At 39.8% G+C, this 14,423-nt stretch overlaps 2 protein-coding genes and 1 long non-coding RNA gene across 5 annotated transcripts; 1 reads left to right on the top strand and 2 right to left on the bottom strand.

Annotated features, from left to right (window-relative positions):
• Positions 1-3,045: 3,045 nt before the first annotated feature.
• LOC142520597 (uncharacterized) lies at positions 3,046-4,482 on the top strand. 2 transcript variants are annotated; one of them, XM_075623646.1, is made up of 4 exons: positions 3,046-3,792; positions 3,902-4,053; positions 4,203-4,311; positions 4,350-4,482. In XM_075623646.1, coding segments are annotated over exons 1-4 (534 nt in total). In that variant the 5' UTR covers positions 3,046-3,521; the 3' UTR covers positions 4,352-4,482. The 2 variants fall into 2 exon arrangements, with proteins under 2 accessions (XP_075479761.1, XP_075479760.1); XM_075623645.1 differs by lacking the exon at positions 4,350-4,482 and having other exon boundaries at positions 3,070-3,792; positions 4,203-4,337.
• LOC142520598 (protein PLASTID REDOX INSENSITIVE 2, chloroplastic-like) lies at positions 3,680-13,991 on the bottom strand. 2 transcript variants are annotated; one of them, XM_075623648.1, is made up of 3 exons: positions 13,641-13,991; positions 13,451-13,549; positions 3,680-4,102 (listed from the first exon to the last, which is right to left on the bottom strand). In XM_075623648.1, exons 1-3 carry the CDS (start codon positions 13,848-13,850, stop codon positions 4,076-4,078), a joined length of 336 nt encoding a protein of 111 aa, XP_075479763.1. In that variant the 5' UTR covers positions 13,851-13,991; the 3' UTR covers positions 3,680-4,075. The 2 variants fall into 2 exon arrangements, with proteins under 2 accessions (XP_075479763.1, XP_075479762.1); XM_075623647.1 differs by lacking the exon at positions 3,680-4,102 and adding an exon at positions 4,213-4,699 and having other exon boundaries at positions 13,641-13,990.
• Positions 5,213-5,728, bottom strand: LOC142520599 (uncharacterized). The gene is made up of 3 exons (XR_012813959.1): positions 5,639-5,728; positions 5,354-5,435; positions 5,213-5,249 (listed from the first exon to the last, which is right to left on the bottom strand). It is a non-coding gene; the product is annotated as an uncharacterized LOC142520599 (long non-coding RNA).
• Positions 13,992-14,423: the final 432 nt, after the last annotated feature.

Below are 14,423 nucleotides of genomic sequence, written 5' to 3'. Positions count from 1 at the left end.
GAAGAGTTACAAATGGAGGATCGACATCTGAAGACTCAAGATCCCTTGGAAGAAGCGAACTTGGGGACCATGGAATGCCCTAGAACCACTTATATCAGTATGTTGTTAGAGGAAGATGTGATGAAACAAAATGAGTTGGAGCCAGACTTTATACAGAGGCAATGATCATGGAACTTGAAAATTTGGATGAGTTGAGAATGCAAACGTTTAATGCTTTGATGCTTCAGAAATACAAGGTGGCTAGAAGTTACAATAAACGCGTGAATAAGAAAATATTTGAGGAGGGAGACGTGGTTTGGAAGGTGATTCTACCCCTCGGATCCAAAGACAGGGAATTCGGAAAATGGTCGCCCCATTGGATCGAGTTTTAGATGGAAACGCATATTGGTTGGCAAGTCTGAATGGAGAGCCACATAGAAGGTGCATTAATGACAAGTATTTGTAGCATTATTATCCCAGTAGTTGGGTAGGGATGTCAGAGACAAATGGTTCATGAAGCTAGATGCGAAGGAGATTGGTACAGAGTAGGCTAGATGGCCACTTTGTTTGAATTTGTCATATTGTCTTGTAAAGAGTTTCTGTAAATATGTGAGGAATAGGCTTTTAAGCCATTCCTTGCTGAAGTTCTTTGTAAATAATGATGGAGCATTGTGAATAAATAAAATGATTGCTCATGGAATCCGATGTAGTTGATGTATTTTGAGAGGAATATTTGTTGTGTTGTTGGCCAAATTGATGAAAAAGTGATGTTTGTTTATGACATATCTTGAAACCTTGGGGAGTATTGTTTGACAAATGTTGTTTAACAGTTGATTGGTAACAAGCAGCGTTGACCCGCCATGTTTGCATCAATGTTGAAGAAAATAGGTATTTTGCCGTTTGTTTAGTTTTTAGAAAATTTTGGCAGAGTTTCTATTGTAAATGTGAAATGCCAAAATACAAATACATGAAAACAAATCCCAAGCAGCATGTATAAGGTAATAACAACATGTTTCCCAAATAAAGTTTGGCTTTCGAGCAACTTTCCAGAGTTACAAATCAGAAGGACATCCGCCAAATTATGGCAAACAAAAAGAGACTGCAGAAATCAGAATAAAAATGAGAATCATCTCGAGTCTGTGCAAAGATAATAACGGCAAAGTTCAAGGAATATCCAATCTGAACAAATCCTCCCATTTGGAATGACAATGTGTTCGAACTTGTTCAGCCTCCTTCAGTGTGTATTCCCATTGTTGGTCTTGAAGCTTCCAAGCTGTATCAATGTTGCTGAACACGTGAACCTAGAATCTTGGAAAGCTGAAATAGGGGAATGACTGTAGAAAAATCAAGACTTGGATTGATACCATGTTGGAATCTTCAGCAGAATTAGGTGAGGACCTGTAAGTTTTAAGCAAATAAAAAAAAGAGAAGATACATTGGTTTGGTTTTTAGAGCCAGACAAGACAGTTGACATACCTAGGGACGAAGATGGTCTTAGCAGCCAAAAGAATATCAGAGTTGGCTCGATGGATTTGCGCTAGGAGACGGAGGATCACTAACCATTCCTGCAAGTAAAGAAAAATAAATCAATGCACTTGTGTAAAGTGGCCAAGAGATCATCCTCAGTTGACAACCAAGTAATGGCTTTTAAACAAGTGACATCAAACAAACAAGATATTGGTTCTCTTTGCAATGAAATCGAGATCAAGGCAAGTAGATACCTTGTATACTTGAATGAAGGTACATGAAAATAAATGCAGACAAGTTTTCCAGACAAAAACAAAAAGCACAAGGCACAATTATGATCACATAGAATGGCCAACAAAGATCGTGGAAGATCGAAAGCTCAGACAATGTATCAAACATCTTGAGTGCATGATCAAGAAAGCAGGTGAAGTCCTAAAGCATTTGTGTAATGAAGAAGTAGAAAAAATGTAGAAATCTACCTGCTCTTTTGAGATGAAATGGCTTAATGCAAAGGAGTTTGAGGGTGGCAATTTAATTGAAAGTTGAGTGGTGTACACGTCACTCCACGATCCGGTGGCAAATAGCGAATAATTGATAACTGGTCAGTGAGAACACGATGAGGGAATCAAAGTTTGTTTATGTGAAGGCCAAATTTTGAGGATTGATGTGGGTTTGGGCTTGTCTATTTGAAGGGAAAATGAAAGGAGTAGAAAATAAGAATTTCACGTTAGGGGTTGTTATTAGAGAACTCTGAAGGATGCTGTGACATAAACTGTGGTCTTCATGCCAAGTTTTGAATATGGGCCCCAAGTTTTGAATATGGGCCAAAGTGGGCTAAACCAATTTAGCCAAATTGGCCCACTAGCCAAATTGGCTAAAGGAGGGCAATTGTTGTGCCTAAAAAATATAAGAAGCCCAACAGAAGAAGCCCAACAGAGGAAGCCCAATGTAGTCGCAGCCGGCCCAGCGGAAGAACGTTGCTGCCAGTTACGGCCATTGCACAAGGTGGAAGATCGTGGGATGATCGTGGAAAGGAGAAACTGATATGCAGAATATGACAAAAGAGAGGGAAGGAAATCAAAGAAAGCCCCTGAGGAAATCAGCACAAAAATCTACAGCAAAGCTCTGCAGAATTCTCTCAATTCTATGCAGATTTATTTCAATTTCTAGCAGTCAAGTATTTGAATTTTTTACATATTCCTTCAACTTTCTTGTAAAAAAACGTTGATCAAGTTCATAGCAACATAATTATATTTGATGTTGTTAATGGATCCCTCTTTTAATTTTGTCATATTCCTCATTTTTGTTTGCGTTTTTGAGCCATTTCGAAGAAGTTAGAACTTACGACCGAATCGAGACCTACAACGTTTGGTAAACGAAGTCAGATTATTTCACAATTTTGACACGAACACGTATCTGGCACGCCCGCAATTTTCGTGATAAACATATATATCCCATCTTGTTTGAACCATCCAAAGTCACTTATATTTTCAAATTGTCAAGGATAAGATCGAACTAATCCTTTCTCGTGGGCGTGGTTACCTAAATATTCCTCTATAAAATAATAATAATAATAATAAAATCAATTTTCATTGATTATTCCACGTCTAAATATTGACCATTTCCAATATCACATCCATTGAAATCCAACCACGTGGAAGCTGACTCCATTCAGCTTAAACAGAACAATATTTCAGCATGAAAAATTAAATTAAATAGGACACAAATGTGTAACTCGAAATAGTATTAATGGGTTTCTCTACCATACCAAAATATATTAAGTGAGAATGGACCATTTTAAAATATTTTAGAATGAAGACATATTTTTGTCAAAATTATACAAAAAATGGGGGCAACCAATTTGATTCCACTGCTTATAAAATTACAGGTTGATGATGGAGAGACTCATTTCCTGAGAAAAAGGACCATTTGTCTCCTTGCTCCCACCCTCTCTCCATCTCTCCAATTCCTTCAAATTTCATCAAATCTAACAAGCATTTCCAACAGAAGAACAGAAACAGATCATCACAGGTTCTTAGAGAGAGAAACCAAAACATTTTAGAGGGAGGAACCCGATGGGGAATTGCCAGGCGGTGGATGCTGCAGCAATAGTTATACAACATCCAAATGGGAACCTGGAGAGGATGTACTTGCCAGTAACAGCTAGTGCAGTGATGAAAATGAATCCAGGGCACTACGTTTCAGTTGTCATTCCATTGCCGGTTTCTGGTGGCGGACAGGAGATTGCAAAGGACAATGACACCGCTCGTTTCACCCGTGTTAAACTTATCCGGAGTAGTGATATTCTAGTTCTCGGCCGAGCCTATCGGCTTGTCACTACTCAAGGTTAGCTTATGCATGATCAGACTCTTCTTCTCTTATTATATGGAATAGAGTTTCTTGAATTTTATTGGGGTAGTGTAGTTGTAAAGTTTTCAGTTGTTCTATGTTGCAGAGGTTATGAAAGTACTGAGAGCAAAGAAGCAAGCAAAGTTGAAGAAAAAACAAGCAGAATGGAAAGATAAGTTATCAATGAATTCAGAAACGAGGAGTACCGACTGTACGTCTGATGCAGGAACTTTAGCTTCTGAGAAGAGCAACGATCAGGTAAACTTTGTACATTGAGTTTTCAACCTGGACTCCCCTTTATTTGTTTCTGTAAAAATTGGAAGGAAGGAGTAAGAGTCAAGAATACATCTTGATGTGTTTAACATTATCTTCTTTTCGATGATTCTAACGAATAATCCGATTTTCAGGCTATAAGACCTGACAGGCATCAACGGAGGTCAGGATCAACAAATTTGACCACAGGAAGGCCCAAATCATGGCGGCCATCTCTTCAAAGCATTTCCGAGCATGGAAGTTGAAATTGGTTGATGGTTCAACGGCATTATCTTGAACTTAAAAAGAAGATGAGTCATGAATCCTTTGTATAGCAATTTTAGAAGAGCGTAGCAAAATAGACTCTTTTACTCTTTTCTGCACTGCTAAAGCTAATTATAGAGCAAAATTACAATATCCCAATAAAATATTCTTTTTTTTTCATTGATGTACATAAAAATTAGTGTAATTTGGAGTTCCTATCTTTCCAATCCTGATCTACATTAGTTTGAGCCCACAATAACGAAGCTCGAGCTGCCGATACTGCTCCAGGGAGATTTTCCTCCTTTAGTGCCAGCATTATCTCTGTGAAAGGCTCCACCAATAATGTTCCAGGTCCCCCGTACTCATTATGCAAAAAATCACTGAATACCTGGTATATTACACGAGAATTACAGGTTCAGTGGTAACTACTTTCGTTAGCCAGTGCAATTTAAAAGCACTAAGAAGTTATAGGTTTTCTCTAGCAAAATGCCAGGAAAAACTAAATTATTCTAGCTGTTTCATCAGTTAGTCTTTCCCAGCAGAAGGTGTTTTATTTCCATCAAAATTGATCATGCACATTTCCAGTGAGTATCGATTTCTGTTGGATTCTGAGGAAGACAGACTCTCTGGACCCACGTGATTCCTAGCAAATCATGCACAATGTGCATCACTTGGATGCAGCACAAAAAAACAGAAAATTGCAGCAAATGTGAAGAGAAATGAAACTATTATAATGAAAGAAATGCAAGCCCTGAGCGGCATTCCCTAGTTAAATATGTGCATGTAAAAATATATAACCTATAGGAATTACACAAAAATACGATATGGCCTCCTAGGTTTTGAATTTCAGTTGCACCCAGTCCAAGAACTTCAGGTTCTACTGACGAGTCAAGGCAAACATGCGTGTGAGCAATTACAGCCACCTCAGAGCAGGGCAACTGGAATTTTGCAAATATAGCAAGATGTTGATGAAGCATTCTTTCGAAACTCATAATTTAATCAAACAAAGAGAGGATAAGAACAAATTCAATAGTGATGATACCGAATTTTCTCTGGGTACGGTCTGGTGAGTTTGGTCTTCGAACCTGCAATGTTTGAGCCGGGACGGATGGAACGCAACTAATCTGCACTGACGAGCAATAATTAGGGGGGCGCGGGGAATTTTTCCGGCGTTGACCCCTCCGACGTTCAAGGCAGATATTGGCTCCAAGAGAAAAAGAGAAACAAGAAAATGTGGTGTGTAGAGTGATGATAACGGATTAATGTGTGAGTGAATCAAACAATGAATTATACCTGAGTATTTATAGGGGTTGAGAAGAGTAGTTACCATACTGAGAAGAAGTCTATTTAAGGTAAGTTCGCCAGTATAAGTAAACTCTTCTCCCATCCCTGCCAATCCGGAAGTATCTCGAATATTATGGCAGATTTAACCATATCGTGAGATTTCCTTGTATTTAAAAATCACTCACGCACTTGCTATCTGATAAGGCTCTTAGGATAGGGCCTGTGCACTGAGGCCGGGGTTGGATGCCAAGCTCCGGGGCCCTTGGGCTCGGCCCGTGCTCAACTAATTGCAGCTTAGGTCCTCGAGAAGGATAATGACTCGGACGCGGTTAAACATTGGAGACACCAATAGTACCTCCCCTCTGCAGTCTAAAAGAACTGATGAATTTTAGACCAAATAGTGTATGTGATTGAGCCTTAAGTCCTCGGGTCTTACACTAGTTGCGAAAAAATCTAGACCATTTAATGAGAACGATCAAGATGACAATCTGGGTGATCCACTTTCCCCACCGCTGATAATAATTTGGTCGGCTAAGATCGAGTAAGGGTATGGATCCCAAGGCATGATCCAAGTCGTCTTTTCCTACTTGATCTGACGGTTTTCCTCTCCACTGCCCTTCTATAAATATGGTCATCCACCCATTGTCATACCTCACAATTCGACCCATTTCTATGCCACGACACAAAGTATCTCCCGCCCTCTTGACGTCCACAGCTCGGCCAACCTGTCCTGAGTTCGGTAACTTGACCGCTTTGATAAGTTCTTCTTCTTGTGCTAGTTGCAATAATTTAGTCAAGGAATGGTTGAAGCTATAGGCACTTCTTCCCCCCTCCCCCCTTTTTGAAGACTTCGGCGGGCTGTCCCTGGTATGAAGTTAAGGCTTCGACTCTAGGGTCTAACAATGTCTCTAGGATTAGAGAATTAGCAGGATTGCCTTCGGAAATTTATATTCAGACCCCCGAGATCACAGATAGGGCTCAACTTCCACCCAATGGGTATTATACCTTTTACCTGGACAAACTAGAGATTGGTCTTCCTTTCCCGATCCCCAAAATCGTTCAATGCCTTTGCGAGCGCTATCTCATATGCCCCAGCCAACTAGCTCCTAATTCATTTAGCTCACTTCTGGCCTTAGGGGTCTTGCTCAGGTATTTCGATATACCTCTCTCAATGGCCCTCCTAAATCATTCTTGCAAGTCAAAAGAAAAAAATAGGTCGATTTTACTTATCACCTCGGACGAGTGTGATTTTCTAGATGGGAACCTTTCCTCTCACTAAGGTTGGATGAGCCGAATTTTTTACGCAGAGTATGAGCAGCTTCCTTGGTACTGTGATATGGCTTGGGCAATCAGTTAACCATTAAAGATCCACCAGTACCTAGACGTTTCATCGATCTAACTCACTTCCTAGCTAGTACCTCGAAGAAGTGTTCTGACATCAAAAGCTTGATCCATGATGATCTTCTCTGTAGATTTAGGTTCTGCAAGAAGGGAGTCGAATTGGAGGGTGACATAGGTATATTTTCCCCAGCCTTTCCACTCTCCAACTGAAAATCAATATTATACTGACTCTATGTTTCTTTTGCTTCTTCTGTCTTCTCTTTCCCCCCTTTTATTTTTTTTCGGAAGAAAGAATTATGAAGTCCGAAATGTTCTAGAGCATGAAGAGGAGAAAGCTGAAATCGGGGCTTCTTCGAAGTCCTCTATCCTGAGGCCAAAGCAAAGCAGAAGAAAGTGCCCATGGAGTCCGATGGACAACCAATGAAGAAAACTCTTAAGGTTACTGCTTCGTCCCCGACCCCCCTAAGGCTCTGGGAAGGGGACTCACAGTTTTTCAACTGTTCCCAATAACCGCGACTTCGAAGAGGCTGACCCGGAGAAATGCCTCGACCACGATATCTCTTTCATAGCCAAACCATCCGGGCCGGTAGTTCTAAATTTTGTTCGGCACTTGGTATCCTCCAAGGATCTTGCCATCGTGAAGGCCGCTTCCGACCTTCAAGCCATGAAAGCTATGTCTCTTAATTTTATTCAGCTAACTAACTTTGTCTCTTTTGTATCGATAGTTCTTCTTTAACGGATATATACATTTGCTTCACAGGCTCTTGTTTGGGCATACTTGAATGTTCGATCTTAGCTACCTTCTGCCCAAGTCTTACTTCTTCCACATAACATTTCCGTGAGGTCTTCTGATCCTCCTTGACTTCCCCTATAGCTTATCCTACAGGGAACTTGATTTTCTGGTGCAAAGCCGAAGCAATTGCCATGAAAGTGGCCATGGCTGATCTTCCCAGGATAGCATTATATGATGAGGGAGCATCAGCTATCATAAAGCTGATAATCCGGGTCTTTCTGGTATCTCCATACTCCAAAGAGAGGGGGAGATTGATGATCCCTACGGGATGTATAGCGTGTCCCGTGAATCCAAATAAAGCCGTGGAAATAGGCTCTACCATGTATTCGCCCAAGCCCATTTGAACCATCGCCTCTTTAAACAGAACATTAACAGAACTCTCTGAGCCTACAAAGACACGAGCAACTTCGTAGTTGGTCACCATAGCACGAATGACAATAATGCCGCAACAAGCGCCTTCGAAGAAAATGTATAAATCCGTTAAAGAAGAACTATCAATACAAAAGAGACAGAGTTAGTTACCTGCATAAAATTAAGAGACATAGCTTTCATAGCCTGAAGGTCGGAAGCGGCCTTCACGATGGCAAGATCCTCGGAGGATACCAAGTGCCGAACAAAATTTAGAGCTACCAGCCCGGATGGTTTGACTATGAAAGACATACCGTGGTTGAGGCATATCTCCGGGTCGGCTTCTTCGAAGTCGCGTTTATCGGGAACAGTGAAAAAACTATAAGTCCCCTTCCAAGAGCCCTGGGGGTCGGAGACGAAGCAGTAACCATAAGAGTTTTCTTCATTGGTTGTTCATCAGACTCCACGGGCACTTTCTTCTGCTTTCCTTTGGCCTCAATGGTAGAGGACTTCGAAGAGGCCCAAATTTCAGCTTTCTCCTCTTCATGCTTTGGAGCATTTCGGACTTCATAATTCTTTCTTCTGAAAAAAAAAGAAGGGGAGAAAGGGAAGACAGAAAAAGCAAAAAAAAACATAGAGTAAATATAATATTGATTTTCAGTAGGAGAGTGGAGAGGCTGGGGGAAAATATATCTGTCTCCCTACACTTCGACTCCCTTCTAGCAGAACCTAAATCTACAAAGAAGAACATCCTGGATCAAGCTCTTGATGTCAAAACACTTTCCGAGGTACTAGCTAGGAAGTGGGTTAGATCGATGACACATCTAGGTACTGGTGGATCTCTAATGGTTAACTGGTCGGCCCAAGCAATATCACATTACCAAGGAAGCTGCTCAGACTCTACGTGAAAATATCGGCTCATCCAACTTTTGTGAGAGGAAGGGCTCCCATATAGAAAATCTCACTCGAGCTGATAAGTAAAATCGACCTATTTCTTTTCTTTTAACTTGCACGAAACGATCTAGGAGGACGACTGAGAGAGGTATATCGAAATATCTGAGCAAGACTCCTAAGGCGAGAAGTGTGCTAAATTAATTAGGAGCTAGTTGGCTGGGGCATATGAAATAGTGCTCGCAAAGGCATTGAACGATTTTGGGGATCGGGAACCGACGACCTATCTCTAGCTGGTCCAGGTAAAAGGTATAATACCCCTAGAATGGAAGATGAGCCCTATATGTGATCTTGTCGATTAGAGCCGAAGCCTTAACGTCATACCAGGGACGCCCCGCCGAAGTCTTCAAAAGGGATGGGGGAAGAAGTGCTTATAGCTTCAGCCATTCCTTAACTAAATTATAGCAACTAGCACAGGAAGAAGAATTTACCAAAGCAGTCTAAAAGGAGAGAGTTGGGAACGAGAAGGTACCAAACTCAGGACGAGTTGACCGAGCTGTGGACGTCAGGAAAGCAGAAGACGTTTTGTGTTGTGGCAGAGAAATAGGGAGAATTGTGAGGTATGAGAATGGATGGAGGACCATATTTATTGAAGGGCAGGGGAGAGGAGAACCGTCGGATCAATCAGGAACGGACGAGTTGGATCATGCCTGTAAAATGCCTCGGGATCCGTACCTTAATCGATCCTAGCCGACCAAATTATTATCAGCGGTGGGGAATGTGGATCACCCAGTTTGTCATCTTGATCGTTCGCCGCAAATGGTCTAGATCTTTTCGCAACAAGTGTAAGACCCGAGGACTTGGCGCTCAATTAGATCCACCATCTGGTCTAAAATTAAATACTTTTTTTAGACCGCAGAGGGGAGGTAAAATCGGTGTCCCCAAGATTAAAATGCGTCTGAGTCCTAATCCTTCTCGAGGACCTGAGCTGCAATTAGTTGAGCACGTGGCAGAGCCCAAGGGCCCCGGAGCTTGCCTGAGCCCCTGTGCTCGGCCAAGGCCCTAGGCGAGCTCGGCCGAGCCCTTGGGGAGCCCTTGAGCGGAGCTCGGTCGACCCCCAGAGCGGGGCTCTGCCAAATACAGGTGCTCGGTCGAGCCATGTTCGTCCGGGACCTGATTACGTATTTGATATGGTGTCAGAGTAGTCTAATGTTTACGTAAACATGTCCCACTGCCTCGGGCTTTCGATGTGGGAGAATTTGATATAACTCTAAGTATGCATGATGGGTGTATGGTAATGCCCGGATTAAGTATATGAGTTATAATCCAACCCTGGCCTGAGTGCCCAGGCCCTATCCTAAGAGCCTTATCAGATAACAAGTGCGTGAGTAATTTTTAAATACAAGAGAATCTCACGATATGGTTAAATCTGCCAGAAAATCCGGGATACTTCCGGATAGGCAAGGATTGGAGAAGAGTTAACTTTTACAGAGGATCTTACCTTAGATAGACTTCTTCTCAGTATGGTAAATACTCTTCTCAACCCCTATAAATACCCAGGTATAGTTCATTGTTTGATTCATTCACACATTAATTTCGTTAGCACCCCTCTAAACACCACATTTTCTCGTTTCTCTTTTTCTCTTGGAGCCAAGATCTAACTTGAGCGTCAGAGGGGTCACGCCGTTCCCTTTTATTAAAAAATCACTCACGCACTTGCTATCTGATAAGGCTCTTAGGATAGGGCCCGGGCATTCTGGCCGGGGTTGGATTTGAACTCATATACTCAATCCGGAAATTACCATACACCCCTCATGCATACTGACACTTGTATAAAATTCTCCCACATCTAAAGCCCGAGGAGTGGGACTTCGTACGTAAACATTAGACTACTCTGACACCAGATCAAATACGTAATCATGTCCCGGATGAACAGGGCTCGACCGAGCACCTGTATTTGGCGGATCGATCGAGCTCCGCCCAAGGGCTCGGCCGAGCTCGAGCACCAGGGCTCGGCCTAGCTCCGGGCCCCTTGGGCTCGGCCACGAGCTCAACTAATTGAAGCTCAGGTCCTCGAGAAGGATTAGGACTCGGACGCGGTTAAATCTCGGGGACACCAAATACCTATTTATTACATGCCAGTGATCAAAATTTTTGAGAAAATTTGTGTTACAGCAATGATGGTCGTATAATTTTGTTTGAATACATGAATTAATATAAACTGGTAGATCATTCACTAAAACTAACTACATTTGAGAGTTAAAAGAAAATAACCTAAGCAACTCCGATATCTTACTGAGCAAATAATCATGAAATACAAAATTTGTTAACATTAATGTTGATTATCAAGTTACTCGTCCATTTACCTGGTTATAGGCATATTAGGATCTTGATCAATAAAATCTTATATTTTGTACAGCGTGAATTACCTATGTTTATAAGTAAGCCCCTTTGAATAAATATATTTTATTCCGATCTCTTGAGCATTAATCATTAACGCAAAAAAAAATCTCTCAAGTCCATAGTGAAGATTTCAGAATGGTTGTGTGAGGTAAAAAGCAGCCAATATATTAGTTTTGTCCACATAAATAACCATAACAGATGATAAATCTACAATTGGAGTTTTCATACCCTATATTATCTGCAACACATTGATTAAGGTGAACAAAAACCAAGGCAACCGAGATGAAAAAACTCTAACTAATCAATAACACAGGCTTCAAGAAGCATGACATATCTTATATTAGTTATAATTTTTAACATTCCTGAGCAGACAGCAATATTCAGATAGAAAAACAACTTCTTCAGATACTATAGAAAATCACCGAATTAAGAACTGTATAATAACAAATAGCACTTAATCCTTCACCAGAGAAAAATTGAGAACTTTTCCTTTGAAGTTCAAGAGAATTTTCTGCATGTTAAGGCATTCATTTGATTTGTCCATTCAAAATATGATTAAACAAAACAAAGATGTCAAGATTTATTCGGTCAATTTTCAGAAAGCAAATAAATTCAGTAAAATAGATATAAAATGATATCCAAACGAAATTAAAGATGCTCACCGATTTTCTGTTAAGCCCCCAAAAATATTTAACTTAGCTCTTGTCCAGTAAATGTGAAGTGTTATATATATACTATTTTATTAAAATTGAGCACATGATATTAACCACCTAGGAAAGACACCAACTTTTTCTTCCAAATTTACCCTTATATGATACTAATATTACACTTTTGTTTTTTTTTTAATTTCAACACACACTATTTTTTTTTTTATTTCAACAATAAAAATATCAATTTAGTCACTCCATAATTTGTCAAATTTTACTTTAGTTCATCGATAATGATAAAAAAAAACTGTACACACACGCATCGTATGTGCAGAGTAACTAGTGTTTTATTATGTACTATGGACCTACTATCTTCAACAGTCACATAACAAGTACAACAGTGACAAATATTTAATCAGATTAGCAAAATCCTATTCTCACTCAAAAGACTATAGGGCATCTTACAATAGCCTTATAACAAATATATAGAGTCAAGATAAATTCATCTAAAATAAATTTAATTTCATATGATTATATTTATCTTTTCTTTCTTCATTTCTCCGTTCAGGTATAGGCATCATGATAAGACAAGAAAACTTATATTGCATTAGTGTTGATCATTTTCATCTCTTCTAATTTTTACTTTTGTGTTTTGTTATGTTTTTGCGCCCTGCATCGTTACGCATTATATATCATCATTATATAGATCAGTAACACATTTCTTATCTTTTTCCGCAATTTCTGGGATGAAAAACAGCTTGACTATACTGTGGAGAGACAATGTAATTATGACTTCAACCATCTTTCCCTTTACATTACACAGCTTAACAGTTAACGTCGATATTGATTTACATATTCAAATTGATGTACATAAACCACTGCCCGAGCATTTCAGCAGTTCAGCCAAGGTAACTACGACACTCTAAACAAGCCAGCTATGTATCCATACATATTACATATGTTCCCAATGGGACCCCTATCACTCTCTAGAATTGTATCAAGGATAATTTGTCACGTGGATTCTTGTATATGCATAAGATATAAAGCCAAGCTGAATTCCAGCCCAGTTTTATACTTCCTCATGGTTAATTAGGTTATCAAAATTGTCACACCAAACCATATTTTCAGAAAATACCTAGGTCCCACTGATCAACAAATTGAGCATGATTCTAATTCTTTCTTGAGTTACATTAATCTAATTTTGATAATGCATTTTTTTGTTTCTTTTAAAGCTTTGACAGCTAATATCTATGCTGCACAGAGAGTCCTTTGACCGAAAAAACTTAGAACACCGTCCATGAATATTAGGCTCTGAAATATCATTGAACCACTAGCATTTCCCATTAAAGCCAGTATCCAACATAGACAACGGTAATTCAATACAAAACCATTGAACATATGAACAAATTAAGTAAAAGAAATCACAAATCACCTCAGCACAGACATTAACAACCCTTGGAAGATCATTTCCAAAAGTCTCCATTTCCTTTGAAAGTGTACTCAGTAATTCAGCTTTAAACTTCCGAGTCTCCTAAATTTTGTTTGCCAAATTACAAATTTTACTCAACTATTAAAAAAACAAAAAAAAAATTAGTGAAATTCATAGATATCGCTTGACTTACGGATGCTGCAAATATAGGGTCGGGGTCCGGATAAACGTACTGTTTCGGTGCAGTTGCTTTTGTAGTGTATAAATTATATTTTGCTCGGGAAGAGGGCGGAGGTGTCCACCGGATAAGGCATGCGTCGCGCAGGATAGCGCTACCGGAAGCCCGAATTCCGGAGCAAACCGCCGTTGGCGCACAGAGTATGAAGTTGCACAGTGACGCCATTTCTGAGAATGCTAAAAAGAATTTAGAATGGATGCAATACAAGGTGCTCTTGGGTCGGACTTTGGAAAATGAGTACAGAGAAGTGAAAAGGAGCTGCAGAGCATTTGTTTTTATCACAAAAAGTTAAATATATGCACTGGACAAAGGAGAGAGAGAATAACTAGTGTAATGTCGGTTAGAGCAAATTGTGTTTTTATTAATTCTAATATAAAACGATTTTTATTTTAATAATATTTTACGATTTTATTTCGTTATAAAATTATATTTTATCTATTTATTTATATAAGTTGCATCTGTCCTCTCAATATAAGATAATGAAACTCATTAGCAAATGTACTGTATATTTTAAACAGGTTTTTAGTCGAATCAGCCGCCTAAAACAAGGATAAAGGTCGCTCGAGCTCGATAATAGTATCTGTGATGTAAACGTCATGTTTCATTGGCAAGGGCGTGAAGATGTCCATTTACACGGATGAGTGACCGTATGATGATGTACTGGACAACCATTTCTCAAACTGTCCAAGTGATTCTCACTTATCGAGTGGAAAAATCCATGGTTATGGTTGTACATCA

The sequence above is a fragment of the Primulina tabacum genome, chromosome 12, assembly GCF_025594145.1.
Source record: "Primulina tabacum isolate GXHZ01 chromosome 12, ASM2559414v2, whole genome shotgun sequence".
Classification (NCBI taxonomy): Eukaryota; Viridiplantae; Streptophyta; class Magnoliopsida; order Lamiales; family Gesneriaceae; genus Primulina; species Primulina tabacum.
Note: the sequence above shows the minus strand (reverse complement) of the source record. Positions and strands in the feature narration are given on the sequence as shown.